The sequence below is a fragment of the Salvelinus namaycush genome, chromosome 4, assembly GCF_016432855.1.
Source record: "Salvelinus namaycush isolate Seneca chromosome 4, SaNama_1.0, whole genome shotgun sequence".
Classification (NCBI taxonomy): domain Eukaryota; kingdom Metazoa; phylum Chordata; class Actinopteri; order Salmoniformes; family Salmonidae; genus Salvelinus; species Salvelinus namaycush.
The window spans coordinates 9,488,689-9,501,460 of NC_052310.1; the positions used below are offsets into that span (position 1 = coordinate 9,488,689).

A 12,772-nucleotide genomic window follows, 5' to 3' on the forward strand; every position below is an offset into this window, starting at 1 on the left:
TCTCAGTAATGTATTGGCACTATCCAGAGATAGTCAGAGATATATCATAAGATATCTTGTTTTAATTACAATTATTTTGGAGACCAATACATTAACTACAACAACATTTTCAGTAACGTTACAGAAAAGTTTTACTTGCTATCACTGTGATATGTGTTTTTTATCATCCTTGGTTGAATGCACTGACAGCACCCGCTAAATGACCAAAATGTAAATGCAAAAATAAAAACTTGCAAAAAACACTGGGTCATATGTCGCTGCATGAATAATTCCAGTAATATAATGTAAATTAGATTACAGTAACATTTTAGGTGACATAAAATAGATTACCGTAAAATGGATTACAGTAGCTGTATTGTAAAATAAATTACAGTAACTTACTGGCCAATTTCTGCCAGTAAGTTGCTGTACTTTTTACAGGAAATGTTTTACAGTGTATATCTGGTGAAAACATTCATATTCACAACAATTCTAGCTAACATAGTCCATAACACTTGCATTAACGAAAACATATATTTTAAACTATAGGTTGTTACTGCCAAGTTATCCTTTCCAATGTAATTTGTACTCTTTGTGTCCGAATGTCTGTCTGTCTCTGAGTCTGTGTGTGGGCGTGAAGTATAGGCAATAAGCTGTTCATAAACGGCCCTATTTCATGTTCTGATCGCCTCTCGTTGGCAGCTCTATCCCAGACGTGTTACCATGGTGCGCAATGTTTATCTAGCGTGTGTGTGTGTGTGTGTGTGTGCGCGCGCGTGTGCGTGCGTGCATGTCTGTTGAGAAAGGGGGAGATTTGTGACATCACAGAGAGGGGTGGTGGAAAGCGAGTGGTTGGTGCAGACGGAGAAGAGAGAGGAGAGGAGCAGTTTCCATCCCGCTCTGGGCGCAACCTCATCCATCAATCCATGGGAGCAGAGACATTACCCTTTCCTCTATAGTGGAGATCAGTCTGAGTCCATCTCCTGTCTTGTACACAGGCGCTGGCTGTGCGTAAAACACCGAGGAGAGCCTGGAGTCAAGAAGTGCGCCAGGACGGATCCGGAGAACCCGGGTCTATACAGACGGCAGAGGAAGTTTCTGCTCTGCCTGATGGTTATCTCCAGAGTGATTTAGTAATTTGGTTTGCTTGACTTTTGATCTCCGTGGTTGGAGAGGAGATGGTACACCGCCAGACCTGAGGACATTTTTGGATTGTCAGTGTACGGTTAGGCTACCGTGGACCGGAAAGAGAGATGAAGTTCGGTAAGAAGAGCGTCTGTGTACTGAACGTGGGGGGTACCCGGTACGCCTTCCCTGGCGAGGTGATCCGTGATTTCCCACTTCAGCGCGTGAGCCGCCTGCACGCCTGTGTAACGGAGAAGGAAGTCCTCGAGGTCTGCGACGACTATGACCAGGATAGCAATGAATTCTTCTTCGACCGGCACGCGCAAGCCTTTGTCTTCATTATGCTCTACTTGCGCTCCGGAAAGCTCCGATTCGTCCCGGGAGTGTGCGCGCTCTCCTTTTACAGCGAAATGCTGTACTGGGGGCTTGGGAGCGCGCATCTGGAGTTCTGTTGCCAGCGGAGACTAGACGACACCGGTTACTCCGAAGAGGACCTGATTATGCGCGCGGAGGACAACGAGTCCCGGAGCGAGGTGGAGGTGGAGAAAGGTGTGTGTGTGTTGTCAGGGGCGTCATGCACTCATTATTTTAGAGGGGGCACAAAACATGATGATTGAGTGGGGGGGGTTGCATTTCTCAAACACCTGCAATCTAGTGTGTGTTTGTGCACTGGTATATTATGCCTAATTCTATATAATAAAACAAATGTATACTTTTCTGCATAGGTTATCTAAGCATACCTCTTTACCTGTTCAATTGTTATTTTACTTAATGATGCACATTGATTCATTAAGAACTTTTATGCCTTAGGAGTTTAGTACAACTACCACACTGGTATATAGTGTCATAACCCAATAATTAAATACATTTTAGTCAATTGTGTATCTATTTATTGTCATTTGAGTTTTGAAAAGAACAATCTAAATGGCTGTCAATCTTTGCATGCATGCATCTAACGATGAATTTCACAGTGGACAATGTCTATGAATTCATAGGCAGTGATTTTAATTCGCTGTCTATGAATTTCCAACTTCATAAAATTGCTAGGTGGCTAGTATTACAGAGAAACAACAAAACATTTGCATTTTATTTATTCATCAGGAAGAAGTTAATAGGCTACATATACTGAACAAAAATATAAACGCAATGAGGAAGAATTTCAACAATTTTACTGAGTTACAGTTCATATAAGGAAATCAGTCAATTGAAATAAATTAATTTGGCCCTAATCTATGGATTTCACATGACTGGGGAGGGGCTCAGCCATGGGTGGGCCTGGGAGGGCATAGGCCCACCCACTTGGGAGCCAGGCCAAGCTAAATCTGAATTAGTTTTTCCACACAAAAGGGCTGGTCTCAGACGATCCTGCAGGTGAAGAAGCCGGATGTGGAGGTCCTGGGCTGGCGTGGTTACACATAGTCTCAGGTTGTGAGGCTGGTTGGACGTACTGCCAAATTCTCAACAAAAAAATGTTGAAGGAGGCTTATGGTAGGGAAATGAACATTAAATTATCTGGCGACAGCTCTGGTGGACATTCCTGTAGTCAATATGCCAATTGCCAGTGGTGGAAAAAGTACACAATTGTCATACTTGAGTAAAAGTAAAAATACCTTAATAGAAAATGACTCAAGTAAAAGTGGAAGTCACCCAGTAAAATCTTACTTGAATCAAAGTCTTAAAGCATTTGGTCTTAAATATACATAAGTATCAAAAGTAATTATAACTGCTAAAATATAGTTAAGTATCAAAAGTGAAAGTACTAATTATTTAAAATTCAACATATTATTTATTTGATTTATTTAACCTTTATATTAAGCAAACCAGACAGCACAATTTCCCAGTTTTTTTAAAATTTAGGGATAGCAAGAGGCACGCTCCAACACTCAGACATAATTTACAAACGAAGCATGGGCTTAGTGAGTATGCTAGATCAGAGGCAGTAGGGATGACCAGGGATGTTCTCTTGATTAGTCTGTGAATTAGGCCATTTTCCTGTCCTGCTAAGCATTCAAAATGTAACAAGTACTTTTGGGTGTCAGGGAAAATGTATGGAGTAAAAAGTACATAATTTTCTTTAGGAATGTAGTGAGGTAAAAGTAAAAGTTGTCAAAAATATAAATAGTAAAGTACAGATACCACAAAAACTACTTAAGTAGTACTTTCAAGTATTTTTTACATAAGTACTTTACACCACTGCCAATTGCACGCTCCCTCAAAACTTGAGACATCTGTGGCATTGTGTTGTGTGACAAAACTGCACATTTTAGAGTGGTCTTATATTGTCCCCAGCATATGGTGCACTTGTGTAATGATCATGCTGTTTAATCAGCTTTTTGATATACCACACCTGTCAGGTGGGTGGATGGTCTTGGCAAAGGAGAAATGCTCACTAACAGGGATGCAAACTAATTTGTGCAATACATCTGAGAGAAATAAGCTTTGTGAGCGTATGGAACATTTTGGGGATCTTTTACTTCAGCTCATGAAACATGAGACACTTTACATCTTGCGTTTATATTTTTGTTCAGTATAGCTTGATCAAATTCATTTACAAACATACCTCAATCACCAGAAGCTAAAATCAACTCAAACAATGTGTGTGTCGCTCTACACTCTCTCTCCTCCGCTGGCAATACTGCACACACTAGAGTAGCGTCCTGCCTAGGCATCTCTTTGCTCCTTGCACCTTGGAAAGAACCACTGACTAGGGAGAATGGAAGGGGGGGGGGTACTCTTTCCCTGGTCCAGTCAGTGTGCCCCCTCCGCCAAACACCACTGACAGAATAAATAAATAAATAATAATAATGACAAAAGATGTGCTTAAAAATGTTTAGTAATCAATTAAACATCTGAAAAATAAACAAATAGGACAAATCTGAGTTGCCAAGTGCCTTTGTGCCCCCTATGGGTGTTGGGAGCCCCATCTCAAATGTTAGTTAGATAGTTAAACGCCTCTGTCTGTGTCTGTGTCACGGCCTTTGAGTGTGATATGTTTGACACATGTAAAACAGACCTTTGTGTGTGTGTGTGTGTGTGTGTGTGTGTGTGTGTCTCTGTGTGTAGGATCAGGGTGGCTAGAGTGGATGCGTCGGACCTTTGAGGAACCGGGGTCATCGGTGGCGGCTCAACTCCTCGCTTTGCTGTCCGTCATCTTCGTCATCATCTCCATGGTGATGCTGTGTATGAGCACGCTGCCAGATTGGAACACCGCAAAACACAACACAGTGGAAGAGCACAGGTACACACACACTCACAAAAGCGCACGCACGCAAGCAGGGGTCATTGAATTTCAGTCGAACCGGGGTGTTAGTGTGTGTGAGTGTGTGTATGGGAGTGTGTGTGATGATTGTGGGCTTCTCGGTAAGATTGATCGGTGACAACAAGCAGCCGGATGCTGCACAGCAGACAGCCATTGGCTTTAATTTAAAACATTCATTATCCGCACACACAGACCTCTAATAACCTGGCTGCGAATCAATAAGCAATCAGACTTAGCGACAACAACAGGAGATGTTTTGGCTGGTTAACTCTAACAGTCCTCTTGTCTTCTCTGTGTCTCTCCTTTCCTTTCCCTCTCTGTGTTTCTCTTTTTATACCTCCTTCTTCTTACAGGATTGTGGAGGCGGTGTGTATCGGTTGGTTCACAGCGGAGTGTGTGGTGCGTTTCCTCGTGGCTAAGGTGTGTTATCTTCTTGGTTCCACACACTAAAATATGATTGTTCCTCAAGGGTTCTTTGGTAAGGGTGATGGTTCTATGTGGAACCATAATGGCTCTAAGAACACTTGGAACTCTTCAATGGTTCTTGACGGTTCACAAAATGGTTCTTTGCTCTTTTAGTGATAATTAAAATGTAGGGCGGCTCATTCAAATATTTTGGGGTGTGATTTACGTACAGCTCCTTTTTGTGCAACAATGAGTGAGAGTGTCATTCCAGTTTATCTAGTGTGTTGTGTTTTGTCATTACGTATTATATATGACTGTGGCTAGTGATTGTGTCTTGTGAAAGACTTACGTATGCCTTGTGTAATTTGAGAACAGTTAACTAATTCAGTCAGTGGTTCCCAATTTTCTCCTCAGGGACCCCCATATGTTCCAGAGGTAGCTCACTTGATTCAACTTGTCAATTAACACAATAAAACACCCATGGAATTTTAACAATATAATATGGCTGACAATAATTAAAAACCCTGTATGGTTCTACAAAAGGATCTAAAAAGAACCTTTCAGATTGAGAAAGGTTTTTTATAGAAAGATTCTCCATAAAAGTTCTCGAAAGACCATAAAAAATTATTCTATATAGCCCCAAAAGGCTGGAACTTTTCCTTCTTTTTTCATTACATTAATTTTCTAACCCAAAAATCTAAATCTAATCCAGGACAAGCTGGTCTTCCTGTGTCGGCCGCTGAACCTGATTGACGTGGCGGCCATCACACCTTACTACGTCTCCATGGTGATGCCAGGCGGAGCAGGGGGATTGTCAGGCGTCGCCGGGGTAACGCTGAGGGTTCTGAGGATGATGCGTGTGTTCTGGCTGGTGAAGCTGGCCAGACACTTCCTGGGACTGCAGACTCTGGGGATGACGCTACGCCGCTGTCGTCACGAGATGGCCACCCTCGCCATTTTCCTTACCGTTGCCACGGCAATATACAGCGCATTGGCTCAGCTGCTGGAGCATGGCCTCGACCCTGACCACCGTAACCTTGACGACCGCAGTAACAGAGGAGGAGACTATGCCAGCATCCCAGCTGCCGCATGGTGGGCTGTCATCTCCATGACGACCGTTGGTTACGGTGATGTTTACCCGGTAACGGTTGGTGGGCGCATGCTGGGCGGGCTGTGTGTGGTCAGTGGCATCGTTCTTCTGGCGTTGCCAATCACCTTCATCTACCACAGCTTTGTTCAGTGTTACAACGAACTGAAGCTCCGCTCCGCTAGGTACACACATACACACACACACTGAATATACAGACAGACAGACAGACAGACAGACAGACAGACAGACAGACAGACAGACAGACAGACAGACAGACAGACAGACAGACAGACACACACACACTGAATATATACAGACAGACAGACAGACAGACAGACAGACAGACAGACAGACAGACAGACAGACAGACAGACAGACACACACACACACACACACACTGAATATACAGACAGACAGACAGACAGACAGACAGACAGACAGACAGACAGACAGACAGACAGACACACACACACACAGACACACAGACAGACAGACACACACACACACTGAATATATACAGACAGACAGACAGACAGACAGACAGACAGACAGACACACACACACACACACATACACTGAATATACAGACAGACAGACAGACAGACAGACAGACAGACAGACACACACACACACACACACTGAATATACAGACAGACAGACAGACAGACAGACAGACAGACAGACAGACAGACAGACAGACAGACAGACAGACAGACAGACACACACACACACACACTGAATATATACAGACAGACAGACAGACAGACAGACAGACAGACAGACAGACAGACAGACAGACAGACAGACAGACAGACAGACACACACACACACACAGACACACACACACTGAATATACAGACAGACAGACAGACAGACAGACAGACAGACAGACAGACAGACAGACAGACAGACAGACAGACAGACAGACAGACAGACAGACAGACAGACACTGAATATACAGACAGACAGACAGACAGACAGACAGACAGACAGACAGACAGACAGACAGACAGACAGACAGACAGACAGACAGACAGACACACACACACTGAATATACAGACAGACAGACAGACAGACAGACAGACAGACAGACAGACAGACAGACAGACAGACAGACAGACAGACAGACAGACAGACAGACAGACAGACACACACACACACACACACACACACACTGAATATACAGACAGACAGACAGACAGACAGACAGACAGACAGACAGACAGACAGACAGACAGACAGACAGACAGACAGACAGACACACAGACACACAGACACACAGACACACACACACACACACACACACACACACACACACACACACACACACACCCTCTCATCTACCGCTTTGCCCAGCTGCCTAGTTGAACTGACCCCTTCGGCCCCTCCCCCTGAACATGGAACTTTAATGAACTAATAGACTTTTGGACGTCCCTCGTGTCTCCACCAATCCTGTGCCGCCATCTGGAAGCAGGGTAGATGACAGAAGACACACAAAGACCATAAGTCTATGTTTGCATCAAATCTCCATGGAAACTACTTTCGCAGAGACAGCTTTTCCCATTTGTGTAGGTTTCAGTCTGAAATAAAAAAGAGAGAGACAAAGAGAGGATGAGATAGCCTGACAGAGATAAAAGAAACAGACAAAGACAGTCGGCATGAGCTCAGCATAAAAGATCAACAGAGACTGTGTGCGTGTTTGTGTGTGTGAATGCATGTGTGAATTTCTATTGATTTTCTCTTAGCAAACTACAAAGTGACAAATTATGTGTTTCTGGTCTCTATTGTCAACAGGTTTCTCGCCTAGTTCAGTTACTGTATGACTGTCAATCATAGCTGTGACGCTGCTGCTCATACACACACACACACACACACACACACACACACACACACACACACACACACACACACACACACACACACACACACACACACACACACACACACACACACACACACACACACACACACACAGCAGACTGTTCAGACCATAAACTGTAGCTACAGAATTGTTAACGGGATATGTGATGCTCCATACCCATTGCAGATTGACTAATGGAAAGCCTCACAAGGAATTTTTCAACTAACCTGTTCTTGGAAGATACTTTTTTCGTTCTCGATTCAGTAAAAAATGTATCTTAGAAATGTTCGTGTCCAGTTTCAGGTGGTTCTCCAAAAACCAGAGAATATTCAGAAAGGTAGTAAATCCACTTTTTGTATCAAGTGAGAAATGCCTCTTGCACGTGTGTAGATCTTTGTTTTGGTCGCAATGTGTGATTTGCTATCATCTACTTTTTAACATGTATTTATTTATTTCACCTTTATTTAACCAGGTAGGCCAGTTGAGAACAGGTTCTCATTTACAACTACACATGGCCGCGGCCGCGTCGCATTAAAAACAACGATTTCTTGCAAAGATGTTTGGAAATGCATGATGTCTGGCTGCTAAAATGGTGAGGGAACTCCTCACTCGGTGCAAAACGTGAACTTAATATCTTTCTGAATATTCTCCGGTAAGAACAGGTTAGTTGAAAGATTCCTTGCGAGGCTTTCCATTAGCCAATCTGTAACGGGTATGGAGCATCACATATCCCGTTAACAATTGTGTAGCTACATAAACCATAGTTTCAGACTGGACACAAGTCTGCAGATGATTGGCTGCCTGTGCCTGTGAGTCGCTGTGATTCTGAGAGGAGAAATATGTGAACCAAACACACACACACTCCCTCTCATCCCCCTGTTCATCCCTCTCTCACTTCCTCTCATCCGACTCCTTGCTTCCTCCAGCTGCCCCCCCCCCCGCCCCTCAACCCTTATGTAGCTGCACTGTTATTAGTGCTTTATGATTGCAATTACAAATGCTTATAAGTTGAACACTCATTAAATCATCCAACTTTATTGGCAAGCAATTTACAGTTGAAGAACATTCTTTGTTTTTGATAGGGAGCATATCTAGGTGCACTTATTTATATCCCAATGTTTAATTGACAGTTAGCCTAATAAACTAATTATAAACCTTTATAAAGATAATCTAATTGTAAAGTTTTACCCTGTCTTCTTTGGTACTGTCACAGTTCCTTCCACCAATTTAATGTTTTCTTTGAACATTTGAAAAACTTTGTAGAAAACAATTTTCCCATCTCAAGAGGTAAAAAATAAAGAAAATAAATACTATAGTAAGTGTCTATTAAGTGCCAAATAAAGTAATAGTGTTGACTGTAACAGGGTTGACTGTAACAGGGTTGACTGTAACAGGGTTGACTGTAATAGGGTTGACTGTAATAGGGTTGGCTGTAATAGGGTTGGCTGTAATAGGGTTGACTGTAATAGGGTTGACAATTTCATCTTAAATCAGCCACAATGCCCATTGTGACATAGGGAATGTAAGTGTGTTGTGTGCAACAGGGTGTGGCAGTTGAATGCAAGCTTCACATTATTTTTTATTTTTTTACATTGTTAAAACATTTATAGCCTGTCTATCAATGGGTAACAGAGTTGACGTGTTATGCTCGACACGCCCACAAAACACCAGAAAATGGCCCCAAACAGTAGAACCAGCTCACCTGCTTTTAAACTATGATTTGGCTTTTAGATGTTCAATGTTAATTTTGGAAAAATATTTTTAAAGGAATAGTTTCACCATATTAAATCGAGAGTTCAGTTCACATAACAGTGTTGCCCTTGAAATAAAGGAACAGATGTAGCCTGTGTGATTCAGTAAATCACATAAAATAAAATAATTATCTTCAGAAATTACTTTCTCAAAGCAACAAAATAACTAGGGCTTTACAATGACGGTGATAACTAGCAGAAATATTGGGGTTATGTGAGTTGAAATCTTCCTAGAAGTCACAGAGGGTGCACAAAGGGAATTCTGAATTTTGGCACTTTAGCAAGTCTTTATTCATATAACAAATCTGATTGATTTAATTATCCGTGTAGTCTATATTAAAGAGCACTTCATTTAATATAACAGGCTTTTTAAATGTAATATTGGTGAACAATTTCTACTTAAAATATCAAAGGGACGCAATACTCTTTGGGATTGTGGTTTAGGCCATGGGGTGGACATAGCTGTTGCATTTCTGAACGGGCAGTTCAGAGACACCTCAGTGCGTCACTTTCCGTCGACGCTGCCTCGGGAAAGACCCTTTTCGCCGGGTGTTTTTGTCGAGGGAAGCTGTGTGTTTTGTAACAGTAACTACTCGCCATCTGACCTGTCCTTCATCTGGCAACATGACATACTACAAGTTCAGCGGGTTCAGCCAGAGGTTGACAGGGTCGGCACCGGCCACCGCCTACAGTCCGCAGGTAAGCCCAGGAGAGCCCTAGTCGGACAGTGAGAGGCAGGGTACCTGGCGTTAGTGACCTTCATTAACTAACGGTGCTGCGATCGCTGACAGAACAGCGTATCCGAGAGGCCCGAGCCTAAACGTGAACAATTTATTTCTTTGAGTTGTGTTAATGGGGATATGAATATTAATACTTTTTAATCTTGACAATGGCTTGTGTAGCTAGTTAGCAGCGTCCCTCCTGTCCTCACTGAGTTGACAAGCACCTGGTTATTTTACTTGTAAAAAGGTGCTTCAAGGAGTTGTCCTAACTTGTGTTGGTGTTGAGATTAAACTGTGTGTTCTGTTCCAGGGTCTGAGGTCTGGTTTGCCAGCAGAGCCTCCCACCATGACGTTTGCTACACCCACCAAGATGGTGTCAGAGTCAGGGCCCATGGTGGAATACCTAGGGGTGAACAAGGTGCCATACTTCCAGAGACTGTTCCAGGTACACACACTCACTCACTCCTCTCACACTCCCCCTTTTTCTATCCTCTAAACCTTTTCCCCCTCAGGAGACTGATAAGATTTGGCATGGGTCCCCAGATCCTCAAAAGGTTATACAGCTGCACCATCGAGAGCACCCTGACCGGTTGCATCACCGCCTGGTATGGCATCTGACCGTAAGGCGCTACAAAGGGTAGTGCGAACGGCCCAGTACATCACTGGGGCCAAGCTTCCTGCCATCCAGGACGTACACAATAGGCAGTGTCAGAGGAAAGCCCATAACATTGTCAGAGACTCCAGTCACCCAAGTTATAGACCATTTTCTCTGCTACCACACGGCAAGCGGTACTGGAGCGCCAAGTCTAGGACCAAAAGGCTCCTTAACAGCTTCTACCCCCAAGCCATAAGACTGCTAAACAATTAATAAAATTGCCACTGGACAATTTACATTGACCCCCCCTTCCTTTTTGTACACTGCTACTCGCTGTTTATTATCTGTGCATAGTCACTTAACCCCCACCTACATGTACAAATTACCTCAAGTAGCCTGTACCCCTGCACACTGATTCGGTACCGGTGCCCCCTGTATAGAGCCTCGTTAATGTTATTCTAATTGTGTTACTTTTTGTTATTCGTTTTTATTTTAGTCTACTTGATAAATATTTTCTTAACCAACAGTGCAGTTCAAGAAGAGTTAAGGGCCTGTAAGTAAGCATTTCATGGTAAAGTCTACACTTGTTGTATTCGGCACATGTGACAAATAAAGTTTGATTTGAAGCCCAAATCATACAGGGCGGTGTCCATCAACGATGTGAAGTTGTGTGTAGCGAGCATTAATTCACATACACTGCATAATGTAAGTCAGCCATAATAAACAGTTGTATTCTCTCTCGAAATCGCAGTTCCTCGAGTTTTCCAGGCGTAGCCCACCTAGGAGGCTAAATGCCTATGATGGAAATCAACACTCATATGCTGCCATTGTTGTTGTTGATATTTTTACTGATAAACCCTAGCCTACAGCCCAATATATTTTAAACTACAGCTTTAGCATAGTATCTCTTCTAATTCTTTTCTACAAATGACCCACTCAATACCTGATCAAATTCATTTGAAACAAGGCCCTCCCCAAACATGCACTTAATTTGAACTTCATCAATCGAATTGGCTGTAAGCTACAATGGCGATAGCCTACTGTCAATAAATTACTTTGACAATAAATTACATCGATAACGTGATGTGTAACTCCGAAACACAATCCAGTTGATAAATGTATAGGATTTCGTTGCATTCATGCATTGTTACACCGTTTATTATAAGCACTATCCTATACATAATGTTGGCACTGGCAGTCAAACTTAGCAGCACTAAGTAGACACTTTTTAACTATACATGTCACAATTCAATGTTACAGTGCACGAACACTCTATTTTCGGACAATTTATCGGCTAATTTGACCAGCATTGCTCCGCATAGACGCACGGAAAAATAAACGTTATTTTTAATTTGACGCGCTATATGCTCGTGTCGCCGCTGACGCTCGCGGACGTCTGTTTTCTCTTTTTCACTCTCATGTATTCTATTTCCAGCTGAGCCGGCTCGTTCACGCACGTAAAATAAAACTCTGCCTGTGTGATTTGTGCTTAACAGTCCCCTCTCTCTGTCCCTGCCTCAGACGTCAGATGGCGTTCCAGTCCATCTGAAGAGAGGTGTCCCTGACAGACTGTTGTACCGCACCACCGTGGCCCTGACAGTAGGAGGAGCACTTTACTGCCTCATGGCCCTCTACATCGCTGCACAACCCAAGAAAACGACCTAAACCCAGTCCAGCCCTATATCCCCAGCCAAGTTCACCAGGGGTCTGTTCAGAAGGGCCCAACATTACAGAAGTGTTCAGATTCTTTATAATATTCTGAAAGTTTCACCTCACTGATGACACCCCTGGCTTGGCCCAGGATCAACTAACCCGACACCTATCACATCATCCACGGCTCGAAGACTGAAACTATACAGAGCAAATATGTTGATAATGAGGAGGAACAAAAATATGAATGTAATTATATGAGAATGTGTGATGTCTGTCTGTCACATTTGTATAAAAAGAAGTTGATAAATGTGATAAAACAGTTAAATACCCA

General features: G+C 43.0%; 2 protein-coding genes across 2 annotated transcripts; both read left to right on the forward strand.

Annotated features, from left to right (window-relative positions):
• The first annotated feature begins 1,232 nt into the window (after window positions 1-1,232).
• On the forward strand, window positions 1,233-6,065 carry LOC120045352 (potassium voltage-gated channel subfamily G member 3-like). The gene is made up of 4 exons (XM_038990231.1): window positions 1,233-1,653; window positions 4,168-4,342; window positions 4,717-4,783; window positions 5,481-6,065. Exons 1-4 carry the CDS (start codon window positions 1,233-1,235, stop codon window positions 6,063-6,065), a joined length of 1,248 nt encoding a protein of 415 aa, XP_038846159.1.
• A 3,931-nt stretch (window positions 6,066-9,996) lies between these two features.
• Window positions 9,997-12,772, forward strand: LOC120045435 (cytochrome c oxidase subunit 7A-related protein, mitochondrial). The gene is made up of 3 exons (XM_038990316.1): window positions 9,997-10,170; window positions 10,504-10,638; window positions 12,310-12,772. The coding sequence occupies exons 1-3, from the start codon at window positions 10,096-10,098 to the stop codon at window positions 12,451-12,453; spliced, it is 354 nt and encodes a 117-aa protein (XP_038846244.1). The 5' UTR covers window positions 9,997-10,095; the 3' UTR covers window positions 12,454-12,772.

Bases quoted from the DNA above. Each gene is read 5' to 3' on its own strand.
- LOC120045352 (XM_038990231.1), top strand. From the start codon at position 1,233: ATGAAGTTCGGTAAGAAGAGCGTCTGTGTACTGAACGTGGGGGGTACC. The intron at 1,654-4,167 runs GTGTGTGTGTGT...CTCTGTGTGTAG, and splicing joins CGAGGTGGAGGTGGAGAAAG to GATCAGGGTGGCTAGAGTGG. The intron at 4,343-4,716 runs GTACACACACAC...TTCTTCTTACAG, and splicing joins AACACAGTGGAAGAGCACAG to GATTGTGGAGGCGGTGTGTA.
- LOC120045435 (XM_038990316.1), top strand. From the start codon at position 10,096: ATGACATACTACAAGTTCAGCGGGTTCAGCCAGAGGTTGACAGGGTCG. The intron at 10,171-10,503 runs GTAAGCCCAGGA...GTTCTGTTCCAG, and splicing joins CCACCGCCTACAGTCCGCAG to GGTCTGAGGTCTGGTTTGCC. The intron at 10,639-12,309 runs GTACACACACTC...TCCCTGCCTCAG, and splicing joins ACTTCCAGAGACTGTTCCAG to ACGTCAGATGGCGTTCCAGT.